Here is a 26,752-nt window from a genome sequence, read left to right on the forward strand (position 1 = left end):
ACCTTGTTCTGATTCAAAGACAATAGGTACTACACGATTCTCAAGCTGCAGTTGTGATGCTGAGAAGAAAGACAACTTCTTCTTCCTCTTTTAGAAGGGGGTGGGGGGTCGCCAATGCCTGTTGAAAGAAGACAGAAGTTTGGCATCATGATCAATTGATGACAGAAAAAAGCACCACGTCACTAAAACTTATTTGTGACAAGAAATCACATTGATAATTTTGTAGATGCATAGTTTACGGGTAAAAAGATCATTTTTGTCGTAGAAAGAACATGTAAAGAACGCAAAGGGCGTGGTGCACGTGTGATCGTGCGCGTGGTGAGGAATTATCGGAACGGTCTTGGACAAAGTAAGAACCTGATAGGGACGTAATGAGGACGTCGTATGAAGTAACAACTGTAAGTTACCGTAATCGTCCATATTGACCATGTCCCTGGTTCGTTTCTCAAAATGTTGAAAACGTTGTGTGGTCTTCATGGTCCTCGTCTGGTAGCATTATATCATCATTATGGGTAGGTGTTTGCAATATTCTGTATTTAAACCAGTCTACTAAATGGTTCTCATTATTGAGCAGAGGTCATTACGAAATAGGTTCGACTTCCTCTCACAGATGGAGTTTTGTTAATTCATCATTTAAGCCTCATGCTGTTATTCTATTTTTCCTCTGTCTTCGTTCCCTTCTAGACAAGAAATGGACATGTAGATAAAACAACCTGTGACGGGATACCCTAAACGACCGAAAACACAAATATCCTAAATATCGCTATCATTGATAATGTGGAGTATGCATTCTTTTTCATTTCATATACCGTAACATATACAAAGTATAGCTTTGGCAATACATATTTTATATAAATAAAATTAAATATTTGATATTTTAATCATGTATATACTAACAAATTAGACAAGTAACACGATTTTATTTTATATCAATGATAACCTCTTACGAGTGTTTGCCTTATGTGCTTTAAACACAATTACCTACACAATTATGCGATCTCCCAATAAAAATACTCCTTAGAAAAGGTGAACGCGAAGGGTCACTGGTCTCGATTTTTCAGATTCTACTCTTATGACATGTCTGAGATACATAATAATGAAGTAATCATGGTGGTATTCTTCACAAAATTATACTTGAAGTAAAATAAAATCATAATGGTGTGGTAATGCACATCCACAAAACGATAAACGTCCGTAAGTAGATTAAAAAACACTTTTTCGTCACTAAGCATATACGCGCTTTTATGGCAGTTCATTACCAACCACCTTTTTCATTAACACCACCAGAACATTTAATGTATATTAGAGGTATGATTTATAAGAGTCAGAGCTGTTTATTTAATATCTTCACTCGAACGTTTAATACGATTTTTACCCTATAATCGTGTTTGTCATTCATGAATAATATGAACACATTGGAACATTTATCATACCATTTGTCAATAACTAATTAGCTCAAGGGTGGATGACGCATAACTTATATGTTCTAACATTTCAAATGTCATAAAGGTAGTGTCAATAACGTCATAAGAACATGTTATGTCACATGGTTAATGAGTGATGTGTTCTTTGTATAGACCCTCATCGTGTTAGGATGTTTGGTTGATTATTGGCCTCTGTATATGATATTTCCAGTAACTCAATCCCATCAATCGTTTATTTGTAGTTCAAATAATTGAAATTAATATCAAATTTAAATTGGAAGATATCGCTACCTGAAAAATTATATTATTTGATAGGTTTAATAGCATACGAGCACACGATAACTTGAAAGACATTAACTCTGGTATTTAACGTGGACCGGGGAACCCCCACCTGGGGAATCATCGCCATTTAACACCTGGAATCCATCCTAATTCTTTTTTCTAGTACAAGTGTATAGGTTTGATTTCCCAAATCTCAAGACAAAACACTTTATTCTCGTGTATAGAAAGTACTTATTCTGTAATATATATAGTAAAAAAAAACATTTACTTTCTTCGGGGACTTTGTTCAAGTTAAACAATGTACGATTGGCTGAATCAGTTGTGTGAGACCTTATATACAACAGTGTACGAACGCTTCGCTAAGGTTGATGCATACAACTCGCGCGGCTGTACCGTACCGTGACCGATTTCGGAAAATTTAAAGAAAACTGCAAAAGCAGAGTGTACCGATATAATAACGATGGATAACAAAAATAAAAAATAATAACAAAATAGGAACAGAATTATAGATTTAAAGCAGGCTTCTGATTAGCTTCTACACAGAACGCCATATTTCAGACAAATAATCCAATCCACATTATGCTGTGGAGTTTTACCTTCATGTTTAGTTTCTGTAATATAGATTAATTTTGAAACTGTTTGTAGCTTTTTTGGGCGGTGTTTTACCGAACCACTATATTGAATTTGAGATTGAGTACGTACCTAGCGTATTTTCTATCAAACTTAATTATAATAACATACAACCTTTATATATCGCTTGGTATCGTTCACTAACAAAGCTTTTAACAGTTACACTGTAGATAGATGCTAACGTAAGAACACTTATTTCCAGACCAAAGACACTGGTATTCTACAATTCGTATTGACGACAACTGTTTCATGATTCGAGATACAATATGTCATCAGTGTGTCTAAAAAGCTCAGTGACTCCTATTCTGGCCAACCTATTCAGCGAACATTTTGAAGAGAAAGAAGTCACATTCATTTCCCCAGTATAATGCAAGCTGACATTGCGGAAACGATATATATCTACATAGAAAATCCTGCGATGTCATATAGGAAGTGTGACGTCATATTATTTATGACATCGTGATAGCGTTATTTTAGCTCATAGCCTATTACATATACTAGATATGTGATGAATAGAGATAACACACTCTCGTAAAAAAAAAAAACAATATTAAAATAAAAAAAAAAAACAAAAAAAAAAAACAAAAAAAAACGTAAGGTATGACCGATAGTAAAATGCCGCTAATTAATATACAAAACTGGCAAATTCAGAAATATGTGGAAAAATTATAATTTATCGGAAATCATGACAAGTGATTAAAAAACTTATCATTTTTAAAGCTTTAAATTGATAGAAATCTATACAAAAACATCAGAAAAAAGTGCAAACTTATTTCTGTGCGTTATCTTTTCGGCGACGACATGATGCGGTCTTCACGTGTAGGCCAACCAACGTGAAGTGAATCACGTGATGAAAAAGTAGTTTCGGTCGAGTTTACCGTGTCAGCCTGTCAAAACGCAATTACAAACACACAGTTTATACAGCAGTTATAATGATTAATTGATGCATTGGACAACTGATCTGGTAGAAAGAAGGTTACCATATACCTGGCCGATACTAAATTCGCACCAAAGAGAGAACGACCTCCTTACGGTCATTTCTGGTAACTGTACGGGAAAATTGATTCACTACTTTCTGAGAAATCGAGCCAAAAATCCTTGTTTAATGACAGATAACCAGCGATAGATATGGACAGTCTACCATATGCTAATCGTTGACTGTACGTGACCGGACTTCAAATTCACTCTGCATATGAAAGGATAAGTTAATACTTTCATGAGGCATATAGCCCTCTGGTACGGTCGATATTTGGTTTCATCAACATGAAAAGTGTATCGACCGAAGATGAATGCTACACTATCATGAAACTATTTTTAACTGCAAGGATTGGAATTTTATGCAGTTAATGATTTAGCAATTACCCCTCATGTAACCAGACCCTATCACGCTCGAGGAAGAAACAAACAAAACTGGATTAGCAATTACAAAATTTTGATTTGTGATTTAACAACAGACTACCACGTGTTGATATATACGATACCAGTAAGAATATATTTACTTTCAAGTGAAAAACGAGTAACTTCGTTAGCAACTGCAATTATAAGTTGATTGTGAAATCAACAAAACGATAATCTTCTACATTAATCTTCTAATTGCTGGTTCGGCTATATCAGCATGTTGTGTGTCTGTTCTAAAGGTAACTTATTCTTAATTTGTAAGAAAGGCACTAGAGAGATACAACTCTGCACATAGGTCATTTGATAAGTATTGTCAGTTTTAGTCCCAATTGCTCTACAGAGTCGATTGTTTTAGATGATAACAGATCATTGCTCGGGTATCAGTATTTTTAAGCAAAACACCGTTTAATATTAGCCTCGTTATAAACTCATGCGTTGTGCAATGTTTAACACGTATCTTGGGTCTTTCTTCTTCTCTCATAATATCAATAATCTTTAAGGTAAATTGTCGTACTACAAACATGTTACCATACATGTACGTGATCATTCCTTCTTTTTAAAACTTTTAATGCCTATATCGAACATGTCCATCACTGCAGTGATCGAATGTACTTGAACAAGCAAATAAATAACGTTATAAAAATAAATAATGTTGGGAGCAAGTAAACCGGTGTTGTCTAGTATATCTTTATGCTTTTTGTTTCTGAAATTGTCTTTTAAAAGGAACTGGTTGACAGTGCTTTTGTGCGGGTTTGATTCCGTGTCACTCAGGGTGTGTGTGTTTTCCCCTGTCCTTCACAGTATTTACACATCTGATTGTGAGCTTCAGTACGGAATTAAACATAAACATTGGCAGTAATGTGTGAAATCACATTCTCCTATTGACCCTGGTGACATATTCAAACGTTTCCAACACTGTGTTGTTTTCATGCTGTACAACGTTTGCATGTGGAATAATGTTGCGCTCCATTCTGTTGGTTTTTAGCGTATTCATGCAAAATATACATTGTTGTACATTGTGCGGGGGCCGCGATTGCCGAGTGGTTAAGTTGTCCCGACACTCTATAACTAGCCCTCACCTTTGGGTTTCGAGTTCGAAACCTACGTAGGGCAGTTGCCAAATACTGAACGTAGGCCGGTGGTTTTTCTCCGGGTACTTCGGCTTTCCTCCATCTCCGAACCTGGCACGTCCTTAATTGACATTGGCTGTTAAAAGGACGTTAAACAAAATAAATCAAACCAAACCAATTGTACATTGTGCCAACTTGTATATTCTGACAACGTCACACAGTTTACAGGCCCCGCGTTATTTTTGCACTACTTGACACAAAGGCTGCATTTAGTGTTTTTCAATGTTTTGTTTAAATATGTTTGAATTGACGAGATATGAAAAAACTACATCAAACAATATCATGGATATTATTTTTTTTTTTAGATTTCAGCATTCACTTTGTCAGTGTATTCGTGATCGCGGCTGGAATCGGCTGTCATGGCAACGATAAGGACGGTGGTTTTACCAGTGTTTAATCTAGCAATTTGCACAAATAACAGAAAAAAAATCCATACGATACATGATATGCTTTTGGAAGTTATCTGCAATTAATTGATTTAATTAATTACGATCCATTTCAGCTGTGTGTCAGTGTTTGTTGGTTTCTATGATGCCTTCGGTACTAGAAATACTGAAGAACTCCAATCAAACAAATGTAATTAGGAAGCCTTTTAGATTAAAAATGATAATAACTGCCATCCAATCTGACGTCGTCGTCAAAAAGCATGCGCAATAAGTGCCGATTTCACAATCAAGATATTTTTGTACACCGCAGAATAGTTTCAAATAGACATTTTGAAGACTGGATCCACTTCTCTTTCGTTTCCAAGTATTTGCACAATGAAATGTGGTAATGGGGTCCGAAAAGGGACCCTGGATACCAATCAACCGAATCCCCATATAATAACGTGTAGACCTAACGGATGGAAAATAGAATTTCACGTTTATTCTAATATACAGTGATTTTGGTAATTCTAAATGAAAGTGCCACATCAATCGCAATGCATTGTACGGCATTGCCAGCGAATTTTAAGCATACTTTTATTCACTGCTCAGCACGTTGTCGACAAGTTATCACATCAACGTTTCACAAGGTACATGTAGCTTGACGTGAAGGCCAAGATGTAATATTTTTATTATGGTATCACGCATAACAGCTACTGGTCTCTAAACTGGTTGATATACAATGTAACACTCTTTCAGTATAAGAGCCAATATATAGAATGTCGCTGTGCTATAGAATAGAACGAAAGTCTGTTATCCAATCATTGTTTTGAAATTCTGTGATAACCAATCGATTTATAACTTGTTCCTCGACATAAATCAATGATTTCATTTATGTGACATTATCAATGAGTAGTTAGTGTCTTGTTCATTTTTTCGTTATTTAGCGTTAAGAACTGGTGTAAAAAATCTACATATAACATGGTACATGTTAGATTAGGTTTCACTTTCCTCATTTCTGATTGGCTAAAGCACGGTCACTCGGAGGTAGATATTTTGATAATTTTGCGTCTATGAAATCATAACCATAGTTACGTTACTATGCCAAAATATTAATTTCTTGTTACCAAGTTAAGAAAGTGCAATTTAACCTTTATGAAAACAAATTCTATATCTAATTCAAAAAGTAAGGACCTTTGATTCGGTCAGCATGGTATTATATCGACATGGTAGAACTATACTATTGCCTTTTCAAACGTAAGACTTATCTATTTTAAGTGGAACCAACAAACTTCTAACAGATACACATTGTTTTAATAAATGAACTTTTAGATATCTAAACTGGTATGATCGATATTGTTCATAGTTGCGAATCCGGATAGTTATAACAAATCTCATCAACACTAATTTCAAACAAGACTTTATTTACACCTTGACGAGTGAGATGTATGGTTATTCTGATCTGAACAGTTGAGGAATGCATTTCTGTTGTGATACATGAACCTGTTGATATTGATGTTTGGTCGATATATCTCCGATATTTGTAGTTGTATCCTCTTGATTTTCTTTGAGAGCCTTATTTTGAGAAGTAGATCGCTAAGTCTGTAGATATTTCGTTGGTGGATTCAATATCAACATAACACCATAGTCATAAAGACAAAATGTACAACAGATACGTTATTTAATTTCTACAAAACTGACACAGCTTTTAAATCAGAAACTGTTGGCATTTCCATGATTACACGAAATAACACAATGCCATGTTAGGAAAGTTCAAAGCGTTATGTTTCGATCGACGCAGTGCCAAAGTGTGAATTAATTAATCAGAAATGTACCATACCATGTAATGAATAATGTTCATAAACTAGAATACCAATACTCATTAATGAGCTTCATGACGAAGGCACCAACGCAAGTGCTCTGTTGGTAGAAAAACATACATCCTTCCTAAGCTATCATAATTGTTTCGTTTTGTGCCTTACGTACAAATATATCAAAGGATATATGGTAGGAAACTTTGACATAATTCCTGTGCTATCAGTAACATCCAGTTTATTATCATAATTTCGGGTTTTCAGTTGGTAAGTTTTCACATAGAGTTGTTGATGTCTCGTTTTGTATGTAAGGGGGTGTACAGTTACCCATTATGAACGTTCGTGTTCCCTCGTTTCTGTAGATCTTTTCTTTCTGAAATGTAGAAACAAAGTAAGATGTAAAGCATATTGATATCAATTTATCTAAGAATCGCATTACATACATACGTTTAGCATCACCATCACGTGACACGGCCACCTTTTTGTTAAAGTTAGACCCTCATGTGTTTTGTATTTGTAGGACTAACGCCACTTTGTCCACAATATTTAATAGTGCTATCAATAAAGCCAAAAAATATTTCACCAATATTTAGTGTCTTCGCACCTGGAAAGATACCAAAATATTCCTTACAAGATATTATGCTACTGGAGCTACTTATTAATATTTTGATATTTAATTTTAATTGCAACTCATCAAAAATTGACCAGAACGCCAGTATGATAAGTGTATTATCATCGCGCTTTCTGTGTTGTCGATTGTAAAGAATGCGTTTTGTGTACTACTTCAACTGGTGTCCTAATATTAATGTTTCACTTTTTGTTGTTTGTGTACGTTTCTGATTGCGGGAATGATCACTCGTGTCGTCAAAACCGCGAGTATGATTTATTCCGATTACTTTATCTCAATTACATTTATGCTCATATTCTTCAGTAGTGTCATCTTCAGTAGGGTCATCGTCAAGGTCATAATACCAGGAAGGAAAAGTGTCTGTTAGATAGATTTTTTTTATTCACAGAAAACAGAAAAAGCGTTTTGTTTTTCATTTCTGGTTTCGTTTTTTTCCATTTCTGAAAACATTACTTACATTATTTTTAGGTACGGTTTACTTAAAATACACCTGCGTCAACAAGTACAATACCCATAACAACAGCTAATTAACTTTATACCAATTAAAATAGCCGTAGTTTTTCCTGTCAATAGTTAGCCTCTATTATTGATTAGATGGTAGCCACAGTCCAAAACTATTTTCGCACTAAACTACACTTCCCACGTATGTATTTTTGTTTGTTTAGTGCAGATATTCGCACGCACGGTTTAAATCACAAAACAGCATGAGCGTTAATATGCCATCAAAACATTACTGTTTACAACTACACGCTGTATATCTATATAAAATGTACATGAAGGTAAACTCTGCCGATTCGAAGTGACGTCATTAATTCTTACCTGTAACACCTAAACAGTCCAGGTAAGCTGCTTTCTACACATAATTTTTCCAGTAGTTTTAAAGTCTTCTCACTGTCTGATTCTGTATCTGATCGGCTCTCTATCACAGGATAAACGTCTATATCGCTGTCAGAGTCTGAAATAATCAAATCAAAGATTACATCCAAGCCCTCTGAACCATTTGATTATTTGTTGACGATTATGTTCTCCTTTTAAATAATTTTGATTTAATTGGCAAGCAACATATTTTCATATTTTTGTTAATAATAATAATGTGTTGTTTTTCGAGATGTATAAAGATATCATGTATCAAAACAGAAATAATCAGTTTTCGATCGAATCAACAACACAAAAATGTAATCCTAGAAAATTAGACGAATAGGTATTGCAACCAAACGAAAAATGTAAACACTGTTCCTGATTCAACTTGGTTAGTGTCAATTTCCGGATCTTGACTGCTGTATTAGATACATTTATACGTATATATTATCCGTTGACAATGAGGGAACACAAATGTATTGTCCTCACTATTAAGAAACTTCAAAATGCTTATGGTATTGTTGGCTGCATACTCTTTAATCTACCTTTAGGAAGTCTCTATATCTACGCAAATATTTGTTTTATTGGTTAACAGAGTTCGTTTTATTAGCCACTTTGTGTTCGTACAATGTAAAGAATCACTTAAGGTAACGCTCTGGCATTAAGTAGAGACCCCATAACGTTCTAAATAGACGGCGGGGTCAAATGCAAAATCCAGGACAACAATGCAACGCATGACCACTGAAACTGTAGTTACGTCCGGGGAATATAACGATATATTTTATTCATATGTTACCCTACTGAATATAACTTCTTACCTGGTTGCCATGAAACTGGATACTGTCTCAGGTCCCCTCTCTTACCAAATCGTCCCTGTGGTCGCCATTGTGGTGCCCCGTCACCAACGATAAATGTGACGAAAAGCACAACAGACAGCACTGTTATAATTTCTGCAAGTTTCATCGCCTGTAACAGATAGAAATATAACCATACATTAATCATTCTTATATTTTGGTGGTTGCTTCTGCGTTCCGTTTTACAATAAATATGGGTTTGAAGACAATCAATCATTCTTATATTTTGGTGGTTGCTTCTGCGTTCCGTTTCACAATAAATATGGGTTTGAAGACAGATGCCTCAACAGACCTCCAACAAATAGAATCAGATTCGGACAAAGGCAATGTCACGGGTAGTACATTGGAAGAGCCGATTTACGTTTTGGTGTCCTGCAAAGCTTTTGCTTCCCCTTTTGCCATTCCCCCTTTGTTTGTGTATACAAATATGTACATAAGCTGTATTGTGGTTCTAAAACGTACTGATACAACCATCTGTTGGTTATGTTAATTATGTGAAACCATCATGTTGTAATGCTGTAAAAATGGATCAGGGCTAGATCGCGGAAAGAGATTTTATAACTAAAGGAGCATTAAAACTCTGCACGTCAACATGACTTGCCATTGAAATTCATCAATTGAATACAAGGATTACCTAGTATGATATCCGTATCACCAACTGAAAGCGGTTTTTTTTTTATTCAATTTTTAACGCATAATTGGATTGTAACAGATTTACATAATGATGATTTGACAAACCAACAATATTTGTCGTCGAAAAGAATATACAGAAACTACAATTAGCACTATCAAATTTAGCCTTATGCTTTCTGTGCAGAAACACCGCTTAAATAAGATAAACGCTTGACTAAATATGGGAACAGTATGCTTAATATAGATAATAGGAACAGTTTGGTAACCAATGTTTCAGTATAATAGAATATATGGGATAGTTTTGTGTAAAGCCGTATGTTTATCACGTACCAGGACATATTGACATTAAAATTATTGATTATATATTATATTCTATTAATGGGGAAAACGATTAGATTTTCTATAATTTTCGCCAATTTTCGATCCACAAAAATATAATCAAACCGAGGTTTTTTTTTGGCAGAAATCTTGAGAATGAATCATCTCCGACATCTCATTCAAATGACGTTACAGAACCATTAAATTTGTTTCTGCTGATACCAAGTAATGTTTTTACCAAACTGTCATAGAAAGAGTTGGGATTAAAACCAAATCAAATAGCAGTTTAGTTCCTTACCAGAACAAGGCTTTATTTTTCTGTTCACGTTTTCTTTTTGGGTATATTTTGGTGGGTTACGAATCTTCCTATGACAGGAAAGGGTACTCTGTTGTTCAAAAATTGATATATTGCTATTCCGATGATTCAGGTTAAAGTAGAGAAACGGTATGAAATTTATAATTTATACAGATGTATTTCATTAGAAAAAGTTACAAATACAAAAAAGATATTAACTAACGAGACCGCACAGAAATAAAAACAGATAAAAATATTCACAATAACAAATCTAACGTAATATCTACTCAATGATTCTTAAGCAATTAGATTAAAGTCAACAAAACAAATCTTGACCATATGTTCACCACGTATAGAGATTAGCAGTGTATTTAAGTTACTGGTTCGGCCATTTTGGAACTGTACCTCTTACTGTAGGATTGTATCTTCCATATGTTCCAAAGTGTTGAAATATAATAATCCAACAAGAAAATAAGAGGTTTTCACAGAAGACATCAGCAGTTTCATTCCTCACTAAGACATCTGATGGAGTTGATACATCTATTTACATACCACAATCAACAAAAATCACTTTTCTATATTCGTTTTCGGTGAATTTCTAATATGAAAACCTTTACTATCTATCGTATTAAATAAAACTTGAAGCTTTGAAAAAAACGTTCCCTAAGATCACGTTCCTTCATGTGGAACTTCAAGTTCAGTTAGCTCCGGCTCACCGGCCACATTGGAACCTTTTGGTTGGTCAGTAGGCACATTGGTAACACACGCGCCCTCACCTATCTCGCCCAGGTTCGACTCCTGAATCGGACGTAGACAGGTAAGGATCACCAGCCCGACCACCTGGGATCCTCCGGGCACTCTGGTTTCCTCCCACAGTAAGACCCCTCCACTTCCGCTCCTATCCGCGCAAACAGGAGTAATTGATAGAAGTTTGTTTAACTTGTTTCGCAATTGTTGTTTAAAGATATATCTTAATACGCTGATAACTTACAGATAAACACATTTTGGGCAGCATGTCATCAGAGTCGGGTATACCATGGAGGGGCATTGGTTAGATTGACTTACAAAGATTGACTTGCCAATTTTATAAACCTTGTCGTATTTTTAATGTCACACTTGTAAATGATTCAACCAATGCTTCATTATTTTAAGTGTATGTTGTGATAACCCTGCCACTAACAGTATATACAAGAGTGTACACCTATTGTGACTGTTTTGATACCTCATAAAATTTCACATTGAACCTCTAGGCACTCGATGAACAAAAGTACAGGTCAATATGTGTAATTGATTTTTAGAATAAATAAGACGTTACTGCCATCAAATCAATGATATAAAATGTTATATTGATGAATGTTATTGGTTATCGCTAACCCATGACTAATATATGATATTCGTTAGTTTATTATATAAATGCTTTGTCAATATTTCTGCTGTACCGTCAACAAATGAGAAAATTGTTATGTCTGGTTATGTCATTACTATCTGTTCGAAGGGTAAATGCTTGACGGTGATTTGCTCTTATCAATCCATGTAGTGTGTATGTATATACATTCTGGCATTTGATAGAAATTTACTTAGTTGAACAGAAAGTCTCCAACAATGTGAGACTGCACAATTATTTACAATCTTCAAATGATAATAATACTTTCTGTAGGTAACAATACGTAAATGTATGTCACCGTGCTAAAAATCAAAGATATGACATAATGAAAACAAATTTCAAAATATTGTCTTTCAAATAGTCGAATGTCCATCCTCAAGTTGTTTTTTATGTGAATTGTGTCATTTTATATCGCTGACTAAGTCGGACAATGTATTTGGTATATGCAAGGTTCATAGAATTAATTCGTTTTGGTTTATGTTCTTTTATGTTATATGGGCATTGGTATGTCACCAAATAAAAATATACACTTTGAGCACCACATATATTTCTCTTATTTGAAAGGTTTTTTTAAATAAGGTTGTATAATAAAAGATTTTGATGTACATAGTTAATCGTAGATAATAATTAATAGGTTTTCATTTTTTGAAGAATGACGTATGCACCTTGTGTCACAGATGACAGGCACCTGACATATAGAAAAGAATTCCCAGACATCACGGGGTATATTTTGTATACTTAGGTATAGTTCCTTTCAAATATTATCCCCATGGACTGTTGACCTGGTTCAGTATAGCCGTTGAATACATTTTTCGTGTTATAAGTGAAAATCAGCCTTCCGTTTGTAGAATGGGGAATTACTACCATACGATAACGTCTAATTTCAAACAACCGTATTTTTAAGAATGAACAAATACATACTGACTCGTTGCCAACAGAGACTGTCAAAACACAAGGATAAAATCACTGCTATTAAGAGCTATCAATACAGCTGTTCTTTGCTGAATACTTTGTTCTGATACTTCGACATACGAGGAAATTTCATGTTACACATAATTACTGTCTTTAAGGCTTCAACATATGCACGTGAACTCTTGGTTTTGAATATAAGAAATAACAAGCGCCGCTCTGATTGGTCAGTTCTGATACCTATATAGGTATTTGCACACGCGTCATTTTACATTTCGAAGAGTTAACTTTAATTACCAAGGTGGAAATATCAAACCGTATCACATTGGTATATGCAATAGGCATTTATTACAGCAGTATTAGATAATAATGTTTTGTTTCGTACTAGACCTCTGCATGTCTTTACTGAAATACGAATCTAGCTTTATTATCAGTTTTTATTTTCAGTATATAATATTAATTATATAAGGTTGTTATTTAACAAAATCAATTGCCTACTGTATATATTGTTTTTCTTGTAACATGCATTACCGTCAAATAAATTTCATGGTATTAAAGGGGAAAAGTCATGAAAGAATAATGTTTTAATTATTTAATTCGTTACGTATAACAGCTAAGTGTGTCCATATCGGCCAGTGTGATTAGATACCTTTTTTGTCTTTAGAAGTAATCTTGCGCAATTTTTTTTTCAGTAAGTTTTGCTTCACGGCCAACGCCTTTTGAGACGATATGTTTTTATAGTGTAGATTATCCTCAGTCATGACTCATTTTACACAGTAACAGAATTAATGATATTTTGATGTACAGTATTTTGTGTCAAAAACATAATGAGATTTTTTTTTATGAAACAATGTAAACATAAAATGACAAAAACGACCTCTGATATCAATGATACTTTATTGGATATTAATATAATTAAATGTTAGGGATGACCACAATTTTAATGTCATATGATACTTAAGGATATTAGCTGATGAATGCCCGTGAGTTATGCAAGTTATAACAGGGGTTAAAATAAATATGATACGAGTCTCATTGTACTGAATTTAAGCTGCAAAAAAAGTCTTTATATATGTTGACAGGCGTCTGAATGTATATGCCGCTGTTACGGTAAATGATACTCAATCGTAGCTAGACGACACAGTCGTAAAGGATAATGGCACGATAAAAACGAGTCATCGTTATGGAACTATTATCATATATACATGTATATATATATATATTAATGGTCATGATTATGATATATGATTAACAAGGATCTTTCGCATTCTAGAGTTGGTATGCAATTCTGTCAAATAGAGGTGATATATTTATAGTAGTTAACTCATAATTAATCTTAACAACATCTTAACAAAAAATTCTGCCTTTCTCCTTTGTTTTAGCGTAATCAACCGATATCTGTACAATAACGACATCTTTATTGCGTAAGTAATCAAATAATTGGAAATGATCTGTGTTGCACCTCGAACAAAATGAGTTTCCATTCATTCATACTTTAATCTGATCATTTCCTAAAGAAAACACATTATTGTACCCATCTTTGATGTTACATAGCGTTTCCGTCACAGGGAGTGTATCCCTACCCCCTATTTCATAGTAGCATTATTAACGTTAGCGCTTAAGGTATTTGTTATAAGTTTCTGCATTATAAGTGAGAATATCTTTTGTAATGTTCTCTTTAGCTAAACTGTTTGTAATTAACGTTTTACCTAAATTGTAAAGATACTGTTAAATACCATATTAGAATTGTGGCCAGACGCATTACTATTGCTAAGTAATTTAAGTAATATGCATTTGTATTTTAAAATGAACATCATGGAAGCTGGTACCGATATTGAATGATATTGTTTGACGGATTTTACAGATGTTACCAAGGTAAAAACCCAACGATTATCTCTATTGAAATGCTGGGGACTCGACTACCATTTTAAGACATTCATAGTAAATCATTAGGTCATATGTTTGACAGTTTCGAGGGGAACACTAGATTACTAATAACTATTCAAAATTAGATATCATTTATCTTTTAGTTGAATTCATGAAGAAACTGCAATTATTTTGACAAACATCTTTGTATCAATAAAAAGAGGACATTTTAATCAACACTTTAAACCATTTTAAAACTGAATGTTGTGATAAGAAAAATCTTAGTTTATATGTATATAAAATGAATGTAAAATTCACATGCGATGTACATGTGCTGATATAATAGAAGCTTACCTTTTACCTGGGAACTCTTCCTCCTGACAAGACAGACGTGTGATGATGCTTACTTGGTAAGTGTTTAAGTTCTTATCTTACCATATGTTATGTAGTCATTTTAAATTCCAACATTTAAGGGTATCTGTTCACGTTAGGGGAATTCAGTCATATATTGGAGTCTACACCGATACCTTCGGTATTATAATTACATTTTAATGACGTAGATTAGCAGAGAGAAGGTATGGATGTTCAGAAGGGACAATGGCTATCGCACACAAGAGACTCATACACGAGGATATTCATATTAGATCGTGTCAAATTATGAGTGAAATATCCAATATTTTACAAAATTACTTTCTAATCTGGATAGAGATGGTATATACCTCTGTAGAAATAATTTGATTGTAGAGCCAATCCTTTCTTAAAGCAAGAAGAATGAATCCCCACCACACTCCCAGGATAAAGATAAAGCTATAATAATTCATAACGCAATCCTGTTCTGATTCTTGACCTAAATGTTTGGAATACATGCAATGCTTTCTGTAGTATTACTTATTATGAAATACTTAATCAAAATATGCATCTAGAAAAGGAAGATTTATTTTCTTTAGAAAACATCATTGATAGCTGGCTTCAAATTAAATCTGTCTTCTTTTTATGTTACTGATATAAGCATTGACAGAACGCGACACAGCCTGTTAATATTTCGTAGAATTTTAAGTAAGGGGATTTTGCCCCATTCAATGTGAATTTTAGTAACTAGTGCATCAAAATGCAAATAATGTACAGTATGTAGATCTAAATCCATCGGAGTAAGGCAATGCTTGAAATTGTATTGTATAAAATAACCCGAATTAGACTGTATTTCAGAATGAAATAAATTCCAACATAATACCTTAGATCTAAGAATTTTGTGATATTATATCATTTCCAACCTTTAGAGAATTTAGTGATTATTTTAATCAAAACATAACATTGAAAAATACGAAGTACTAGATGCCAGAAGTTGAGTTGCTATACATTTCCTACCGTATGACATCTTGTTTTTTTTCCTTAAGATTAAAACAGAACATTGAAGATTTATCTTTCTTGAACCACTCAATAGACATGTTAAGTTTTACTATAGCAATTGCTTCTTGTGGAAAGAAAAGTCCTTGTCGGCCATAACAGAATAATTCCGACTTGTAAGTATTTATGGTATGATCGATACAATTCACGATACTGAAATCAATCAAATGACACTGATATTTTTAACATTCGAAAATTCGAAGAATCATCCATCGCTGCTTTGATTTGGTATTTAACCCAACGCCTTACATGGCAGTTTAGTAAGGAAAACTTCAGGTGTCAGCAAAAACCAATTGTATTTCCTTGACCAGCCCATAATAAATGGTACTGTAACGTCACTGGATTTGATTTATTTTGTGGGTGGGAAATTGGCGAAAATTATAGAAAATGTAATTGTTTTCTCCAATAATAGAATATATCAATATAGCCTGACATATATCCGTGATATACATACGACATGAAACAGAAAATAATTCCATACATTTTATTCACTCACTGAGACATTAGTAACCAAACGGTTGCTTTTGTCTATATTAGGTATACTATATACTAAGTAGATATATGTTAACGCTGAAAATTTTCAATCACCTAATGCGTTAATGAGCTAATCTACCTATATTCGGTTTCGCGATAAAATTTGAGTCCGCCAAAATAACTACATTTCCAGTATAACAGCAGGATGAAAACAGATCCTGAATCCTGATGTCACATTGTCTTACTTATACATTATGATCGGCGTCGCATTCTATTTAAGATCCATACAATAAATGTTATCTCACATTACATAGTCGTTATGTATTATCAAGAAAAATACATGCTGACCATACCTTGCGTGCTACACCAGAGGAGGATTCCTTATACACATGTCAAATATGTACACATTTTTTCGTTTTATTGCTCAAATGTATTGATTGAAAAAATACTTTTCAATGATTACTTGTTATAAATATCAATTTTTAAAAATGGTGCGCTTACGTTGTTGAAATATAAAAGTCATAAAGTTTGCATACTAGAATCAGATCGTAGTCCAAGCTCTACAAAACAGCCACTGGTAGACTAAGACGAATCACCAACACATAAACGTGCACCGGAAGTGATGCGTTTCTAATAAACATTGCCAGTAATGTCGCTGTCATGATCAGATCATCTATAGGGAACCCTGATATGGGTAGACGGGCATTAACGCCTGAAGGGGAAACCAAGGCGTGCCTACATATAGACAATATTTAGAGAGTGATTAAATATTATTGTATAAACATTTGACTTTGTTATCGGTTACCAATATACTCATAGCAGATGTTTACCGATAATTTCATTTAGTTTAGCGAATAACAGGCTTCCATAGATTTGTGACATTAACGTGATTTTTGAGGCATGCGTACAAGCTGGATTTCCGCGAGCCCACCCGCCGTTAGCTGTCACATCGGATGAAAGGGATTGCTATGCTATTGTCACTTCATACTTTGCAATCACATCCGTACAATATCAAGCTATGTTAGGTTTCAAATGTCAATAGAATAATGATAATTCGCACTGGAAAAATATTTTCTTCGTTTATTGTCCTTTCTTTTTCTAATCCCTAAAATCTGACGACATCTTTATTAGGATATGCGAGTATATAATTAAAACACTATACATTCCAATACCATAGCATATGAAGCTGTTAAGTATCTGAATGGAAGAGCGTGTTGATAATTCATAGCGTATTAGGCATTGATTAAACATCGTCATTGGTATTTCCTCCATTCCAATGGTAGGTTTGGGGGGAAATCGCGCTATTCAATATGATTTTCACTTCGTCAATAATGGAAACAATAAACATTTGTTTATTTCTTGCGGGTTGGACGTCTTCAATACAGACTAGATTAATACATACGGTATCATGCCACGTAATGATAATCCCATTGAGAAAGCTTACCCTTTTTAAACGTCAAGGTTTCCATGGAAATCCTTATTTTGCCCATTATTGTTTTGCCTTCGTTTCATCGATTTTGAATAAGAACTGCATTTTAGTTTATATGTCGGTATTATCAGTGTTTTCTTTTCAAAACGTCTTGATAATACTTTAAAACTGGATAACTACCTCGTCAGCTTATCAGACATGCTTTATTCATCCTATTGTTACTTTTCCTCATAGACGATTATTATCTGCAAATACTGTTTATTTCAGCATATTTTTCTCGTCTTTCTTCCTACTCATTCAGTCTTGCTTTGGTCTCATACACATTGCTATGTCATCGTTACCATACGTGTCGTAAGGATAGTAGTAACTGTGAGGAACATTTAGCCACCATAGCTTATACAAACTTTTATTTGTTCTGATATATGGCCTATGTCATGCCCGAGCATCAATTTCATTTTCAAACTATTTCAAAGTCTTACATGATATTTAACATTGAAATATACACAACATAACAAAATGCTCCAATTCATTTAAAAAAGGGTAATTTTGAAATAGGATAAAGCATAAATGAATTATGATTAATAATTAGTAATATTCAAGGGGGATTTCATTGAGCGATATCACAGTCACATACACAAATACATAGACACGTTTACAGAGCGGCGTTACGCGAAATTTAATAACCTCGAATAAGGTTTTTGAACAAGTTTACAGTATCCGATCATTATTGTATTAAATGGGTCAATTGTATCAACTGTGACAGTATAGCAAGTCTTTTATTATTAGAGAAATAAAAAATCATCTACATACCTATTTCCATATTTTCTATTCAACCAGAAGGCATGCATAGATTAGTAGAGTAAGTACACAGATATAAGGGATTAATTTGCAAGCCGTTGAGTACCCAATAGTTCTTATTAACTTGCAATTACTTGTTCAAAGGTAAGTTTTGAAATATCAAATTAATAAACTACGTTAATTGACTTATACATGATTGTTAATTAAACAGATGTAACTAAAAGATACATGTAAAATGGTAATGTTCGGTAGTAAAAGTTCACAAATAGACTATTATAGAAAATGGGTACTAAAGGATGTTTGAATTAAGAACGAGTCTTTAAATGATGGAAGCATTTTAATGTCGTTGTAAGAATGGCAATATGACCTGACCTTGACCTGATATAATCTGTAATGGGGGAACATATAAGACGCTGTACAAACATTTTTTTAATATTATGTTTATCTTATGACAAGATGTATATTAACGCTTTCAGTAGACATTTTAACCACAGGGCAGATATTAGGAGATTCAACTATTGTGAGCATGTCTCTATACAGAGTACTTTAATCCACGCACAAGTTAGGTCGATTACTGAAAGATGGATTTTCTGCTTCAATTATAGTCGTGTCGCACTGAAACAGTTCACATTAAAAGAGCATATAACGGATATCAGCCATTCTATACGAATAGATAAAATAATCAAGAGAGACACTGTTAGAGAAAGCCTCATAGCGATTGGCTTTCTAAACGACAATTTTACGCGTGTACAGTGTCTACATTAGTCGCAGAAGAATAACTTAATATAAGTACCATCTGAGCAGGAATTGCGTTCTTATTTGCATAGATTTGCAACTCGTTAGTAATTATACACACAGGAACTAATTATAAAAGCGAATGATAATGTCAAGAGAGTATGGTCGAATTGGTTTATTAAAATGATCAACAAAGATATAGTTTTGCTGATCATTAAGGATTTAGGATTTCCCACTCCTAAATACCGAAACGGTAAGCATTCGGGCTGTAAACATAAACTTAATTCTAACTCAAATTATCATCATGAGTGCAAGACAACACACATTATACCATAAGCATTGAAAATTACAACACAAGCAGGAAATTGAAGCAGTACATGATACACCGGTTTCACATTCAAAGATCCATACTATAGTTATCAAATTTGCTCTCTCGTGGTAATTAGCCTTTTATGTATAATTTGGATTATTCCGTTTATAAGTCCTTTTTGCATTGTTTGTCTGAAATATCCTTTTAATTATGGAGGATAGTCCGCAATGCAGTAAGAGCAATAACCCTTCAATGATTGTCAGATAGATTTATTATCAAACTTGTCCGCACAATTACATTTCTGAAACGTTTGAAGTTAACCCGTCAATTATTATCGAAGGTATTGACGGGCATATGCGCACATCCCCTAAAGCCTAATTGACCGTCCACATACTGAAACCATCTACGGATGTTTTGACGTAGAGGTTCCGGAAGTGCAAATGCCATATGCGTCATCGATGCCGCGCGCCATGTATGTATAATGCCTGTACACTCTGATCTTCAACTCTGGTTGTATTAGACTTTCGCTCCAACAACAGCTACCACTGCCATGATGATTAAATATAAACTCATACCGCACATGGTTCATCTTTAATGCATGGATCATACTCGTGTTTTACAAATCATCTGAATCTTTGCATTTTGTCGTAATTGCATCAAGGTTCTTTTAAACCGTTGATCTAGGAATAGCTTCTAGTATCCAGAGCATGAGTATTACTGTCGGTCACTCTCTCGATACGCGACAACTGATTCTACCACTGCGTTTGCCCATCCAATAATTTTTATCAATGAATTGTTAAATGTTTAATATGGATGTGTCAATAACAAAACTTTGAAAAAACATTGATAATGAATTGTTGCTGTATGATAGCGAAAATAATATTGCAATAGTGTCTTATCCACTGAAACGAATTATCTCTGGTATTTTATTATTCATGGAAAGGTAATATTTCTATTTCTAGATAGAAAAATTCCTGTTACCCTACCTGAGGTGATTGTGTCGAATACTGACGGAAAAATAGCAACATAAAGTTTCGAGAGATGCATGTTGATGAAGACCAAGGGTATGATTACGGTCGATATCATGATCTAATTTGGAAATATTCTATATACGATGTCAGACGTGTTTAATGGTAGCTGATCTGCCTCGTGGTTCCGTTGTCACCAACCTAGCCTCAGAGGCATCGGGACTTATTTTCCTTTCACTTTTTCAGGAGCCTCCATCCAAACGAGATTGACTCATGGTTTCGTTACTATGTCGGCATTCTTATTAAACATCTCAAAAAAGGATTATATTTACATTAAAATAGCTTGCCTGTTTGGTGGTAAAATTTCACTGTGTTTAGTGCCGTACCGTATGTTATATTTCATACAAATAAGATTGAATCATGGTTTCGTTATTATGTCGGTATTCTTATAAAACATCTCAAAGTTAGATTATATTTACATTAAAACAAATTTCCTTTCTGCTGGTAAACATTTCACTGTGCTTAGTGCTGTACAGTATGTTATATTTCATACAAATAAGATTGAATCATGGTTTCGTTATTATGTCGGTATTCTTAGTGCTGTACAGTATGTTATATTTGTGGAGATATAATTTCGATAGACTCATCAAAATATCGGGTAAAAATGTTAACAATGAGTTGTTAATTGAAATTAAATACTCGCGAACCAGGAATTCCCGCGAAATAAAAGCCCCGTGAAATGTAACGACTATACAGTATTCTGAACAGTCTGTACATGTATTGTTTTATCTTTCACATGTATAACAACTGAACAGCGTGTACGACAGTCAGAAGAAGCTAACGTAATTGACACTTTAGTTAGTGTTAGTGTAGGGATAATTCTATTTAGAGAAGTTAACGGTAGTATTGGGACTCATTCAAAATCTGGTAATCATAAAATGTTTCGAAGGAAATGTCATAGAAGTCGTCATTCTGACCACATTGGTACGTGACGAAGGATAATGACGTTTCAACCTAACCTTCTGAGCAAATCTACTTCCACTGTCACTTATACTTAAGGGACCTGAATACCGTTGCATTAAGACATTACTCAAAATGATTTAGGATAACTTTCAACATAATAAAGACTTTATAGATATTGACCCCTGGCCAGCAGTCATTTTCCTTAAACCCACGTCGTCATTTACAATTGCTTTGTAATCGAATTGTCGTTTATATAACAATAGCCTTTGTTATTTAAGATCAGGTCTTTATATTGATGTCGACAGATTTGAATTTCGGGAGAATGAAATGTCAATTCGATGAGGGAAACAATATGTTTATCCGACATTCTTTTGACCTAAAGGTAATAGCTGTCTTGAATCCGTATTGGTGAGATTATCAAGATTATCAATGAAGTTATTCATGTTATGTAAAAAAAATTGTCAACTTGTTTCAGTTTGGTGTGCTAAGATGAGTGTAGTTTATTTGTATTTTATAGTACGAATCTGTTTTAAAAATCACATTGATCGGGTGTCACCTGGTAATGATGTGAACAGCTAGCGAAAAGCAAAAACATAAGCGCATATTTTAAAGAAAATGGAACCATACGATTAATAATTAGATACCCCACCATGTAGCTTCAGGGAAGTGTTCGTTAACATCATGTGTGTAGTTTAATATAGCATAACACCATGATATGATGACAATTAACATCACTTTGTTACTAAGCTAAGTGACCGGTGCGTCACACATAAAAAGTCTAACTTACTTTGCTACTGATCCTTAACAAAGATAATGTTCTTACCGTACAAATGTTGATTTTTTTCATATTTTCAATTTTTTTTATATCAATACAATCGAAAAATATACAATTCGAAAAACTTGATGTCTTTGTCTTTAAATACTATGCAAGGGAGAGCACTCCAAGTGAAATGTAACAGTAGAGTATTATGTGTGATGATACTGCTATTATAAGAATCGCCTTTTACCTTAAGTGACGTTTTCCGTATGGGTTATGAAATTCTGTTTAAAGAAATTTCATGGAACTCGGTCAAGCAATCATTTAAAAAATACGTTAATACTCCCAACATACATTTACGATTTACAATTTCCTTACCTTTTTGAATGCTTAAAATGCAACATGAAACCTTTTAAATGCCTGTTCTCACTGGGTTTATTGGTTAACATTAAATGGGTGTTCAGATTTCGTTCATTAACACACTCAAGTAAAAAGCATTCTTCTAATTCAACACTTAAATGATAAAACGGTCATTGGCCTTACAGAAATCAATAAAAAGGTATTAGACATTGTATAGCAAAGGAAATACTGCCACATTTTACGGTGGTCTGGGGTTTGGTATATTATATGTAGATCCGGGATATGAGATAACCATCAGTCATTCGTGTAAGGAAAAAAGAAATTATCATTTATCGCAAAGTAAATCAAAATGATATCCTGTATTTTTCTGTTGCGAGTTTATCGGGGCTAAATAGTTGCTCAGTCTAGCTTTTTCTGTTATACGGAGAAGTATGTCCTGCATTGCATATTAACTTAAAACAAAATCAAATAGGGTGGGACTACCTGGAACCTGTATCAGTGAGAGATTTAAACATGTATCATTAATTTACGTTATTTCATAAAAAGTGATATTCTGGAAACAATTCATTATATAGATAAATACTGAGTTTGTTAGTTTTGCGTTTGATAGGCTATGATAATCGGGGTACTTCTTCGTTGAATAAAACTCTTTAACACGAATACTAATGATAAACAAAACCGAACTATTTTAGATATTGACAACTGTACCTGAAACAATATAAGAATTATATATTGTTTGTGAACGGATACTGGGTCAATAAAATATATTGTAAATTGATAATTTTTATTGATTTTTATTTATTAACCGAAACGGCTTGCGAGTGGTTATACATACACCAGTCATAAAGCCAGGCATTGGCACCATGGCGCTCTTTGTGTTATTCATTTCAGAAGTTAATTGTATTTCAAAGATGCCATTAATCTCAAATGTCGATTTTGATATCATTTACTTACCACCGACCGAAAATACCCCTACCTACCTATATTTAATCATAGAAGTTGACAATTTTGACACAGTAAACAGTGCGCTACGTAGACCGATAATTGTTAGTTGATATAGTTCCGTTCATAATTATCCAAATGATATTGATTATTTGTATTAATGTTTATAGAAAACAACGAGTTGTCGAATTCAACAGAAAACCTGCAGAGCTATGATTAATTTCAACACCATTTTGGTCATCATCATCATCATCATCATCATCATCACGATTTATCAAAATTGACTAGATATGGTAATCAATAACTTCATTCAAAATGTGTGCAATACAACAAGTAACCAAACCTGATCAGCGCAATCAAAGTTTAGCCCTATATTTCCAGTGCTAAAATAACAGTATCGCTAAAGCGTCAATGCCATTTGATATAAAACGATACATAAGAAAAAAATGGGTATGGAAGTAAATTTCAAAGCCAACTCACAAGGTCAAAACAGAACTCAGGAACAATTTAGGTAAAAGCGGAATGTCAATCCAATCTTAACTTAATAAACACTAGGTCAAAGCCTAAAACTAATAAAATGGCCATACACACTCACAAATACTTTACCCACATATAAGAGCAACCGAAAATTCACTTTAAAACAAAAACTGGATACTAAATTGAAAGTTATGCGTTTTCTAAAAAAGTATTTGGTAAGCATATTGATGTCTGTCATCAAACATAAAAATTACCATCAAAGGCCTGTTTATATATGCATTCAATATCTGTAATACATGCTAGCAGGTTCAAGAAAACATTCAAAAGGATACACAAGATTTTAAATGTGTTGGAATGCGATATGTTAGTAAAACAAACTCGTCGTTATCGTGTAGAATTTGGTATAGCCTCCATTTTACAAGCATTTACGATTAGCTTTGGGACAATTGATACAGACTATGGGTTTGTTTACTATTGAATCGACACCATAAGTTTTGCACATTAATTTGAATTAGTATTTGTTAAGGTATAATTATTGCAATTTATCTATATCTTATTTTGATAAATTTTGTGTGGAATAAACAAGTATACCAACAATTTTTATTGTACACTAGTTTTTCTTTATACTCGTTGTTGTGGACATTCGCAACGTCGATAATGAATTTTTTTAAAAATATAACAAGAAAACTTCCATCAGTTTATTTCGTAGAATAGCGACCCATGAGTATCATTGTAACAAATACTGTAACTGATAAGGTTGTGGGCTATTTGAAAACATCAAATAGCCCACAACCTCATTGGTCAATAAAAATATTTCGAAAATTTAGTAAATAGTTGGAATCATAGAATATTCATTGGTTATTTTTAATCAAAATTATTATAACAAAATTGAATACAATTTTGAAGAACTAATTAGGAATTATCTAGCGTTAAATTACATGAAACCGTTACACTAGCTTATTCTTTTTCCTCTTTCCAAACACATTTTATTTAACTGATACACGTAGTATAGTCAGTGCTGTGACATTTCTAGTCTATGGAGTAGACGGATTTACACAGGTGTTATGTACTTGTTTCTGAATCCTGTCATTTCAGCATCTAATGTAAGTACCATTGCAATTTACAATTATAAATATAGTTTAAACTAGTATCTGTGTAAGTTCTGACATAAATGCGACAGTCACATGTAATATTAGGTACAGCATTTGGTCAATACACTCAGACCTTTTAATTTTCGCTTTTCGCTCTCGGTGTTAAATATAAAAAAGATCTATCCAAATACGTTATGATTTCGCTATGGAATTACGTATTATATGACTGCTATTGGGCGACATTAATTAGGTCATAGTTAACTATTCATAAATATTTTACTACTTTTATATTTCATTAATAGGCCAATGACATATATCTCCTGTAGGTTAATAGGTAATTATCCACGTCAAAACATTAGCTGTCAGATATGTATCTATATCTAACGCAGAAATCCATATTCGGCAATGTCAGCAACAGACCTATTGTAGATATTAATCAAATACTAATTAATTTAAATCGATTTATATACATGACGTTGGATACAGACTATGACGTGTATAATGTTTCAGTCGCCGACAATAGCTGGTAAATATATAGAAACTTTAAAGAAGACAATAGGTGTCCCAGTAGTACTAGCATATTCATTAAAATACTTTTTTATAAAACTAAACGCGCGTAAAAGCTATCTTGTGAAATATGTTTTTTTTTCAAGTAAAAAAACTAATTAGAATCGTTTGTAAGCTTGTTAAGCATACCAATGATTGGTTACCTTTGAAACCATTTTGGTGTGTAGCTGGATCTTTTCTGGAAGAGGAACTGTGGTAAAATCCAAAGTCAGGGTTGTTCGTTCTAAGGTCTCCCTCTTGAGCTGCTGTTCACACTTCAGTTGGAACCAGAGATACGAGGTGATTTATATATGGCTTCATCGAGCCCTTTGACTAGAAAACTATAACCCTGAATGATTCTGCTTCATAGGGCAAGAATGTATAAGCGAGCGGAGAAATGTTCCGGTAAAATTTACGATTTCCGAAATACAATTTCATTCCGGAGCGTTCACTTAATGTCAATACTAATTTCGCGTCGGCGACGGAAACTCGGGTTAATGGTGGAGAGGGTGGGGAAAGGGTGACGTCACAGTCCCGCTTCATATTATACGCACAGGAGAGTTTAAGTAAATTGTTGCTCTTTTCCAGGCAAGAAATCTTATTTTGACGTCAATTCCGATAAAAATGTCACGACTAAATATGTTATCTTATGTTTTCACACTATTTTTCAGAACGCAGTGAATGCACGGCAAGTGCATTTTAAGAAATAG

At 33.7% G+C, this 26,752-nt stretch overlaps 1 protein-coding gene across 4 annotated transcripts; it reads right to left on the reverse strand.

The window, feature by feature from the left end:
* Window positions 1–6,632: 6,632 nt before the first annotated feature.
* Window positions 6,633–26,397, reverse strand: LOC117321870. Of its 4 annotated transcripts, none has more exons than XM_033876471.1 (4): window positions 26,207–26,397; window positions 9,348–9,495; window positions 8,491–8,626; window positions 6,633–7,416 (listed from the first exon to the last, which is right to left on the reverse strand). In XM_033876471.1, the coding sequence occupies exons 1-4, from the start codon at window positions 26,216–26,218 to the stop codon at window positions 7,374–7,376; spliced, it is 339 nt and encodes a 112-aa protein (XP_033732362.1). In that variant the 5' UTR covers window positions 26,219–26,397; the 3' UTR covers window positions 6,633–7,373. The 4 variants fall into 4 exon arrangements, with proteins under 4 accessions (XP_033732362.1, XP_033732364.1, XP_033732361.1 ...); XM_033876473.1 differs by lacking the exon at window positions 26,207–26,397 and adding an exon at window positions 15,143–15,293; XM_033876470.1 differs by lacking the exon at window positions 26,207–26,397 and adding an exon at window positions 11,621–11,727.
* Window positions 26,398–26,752: the final 355 nt, after the last annotated feature.

This window comes from Pecten maximus, chromosome 2 (assembly GCF_902652985.1).
Source record: "Pecten maximus chromosome 2, xPecMax1.1, whole genome shotgun sequence".
In the NCBI taxonomy this organism is placed as follows: domain Eukaryota; kingdom Metazoa; phylum Mollusca; class Bivalvia; order Pectinida; family Pectinidae; genus Pecten; species Pecten maximus.

Coding starts and splice junctions, on each gene's coding strand:
- LOC117321870 (XM_033876470.1), bottom strand. CDS start 11,677: ATGCCCCTCCATGGTATACCCGACTCTGATGACATGCTGCCCAAAATG. Junction 9,496..11,620: donor TGCCCAAAATGTGTTTATCT/GTAAGTTATCAG, acceptor TATCTGTTACAG/GCGATGAAACTTGCAGAAAT. Junction 7,417..8,490: donor GGACTGTTTAGGTGTTACAG/GTAAGAATTAAT, acceptor TCTACATTTCAG/AAAGAAAAGATCTACAGAAA.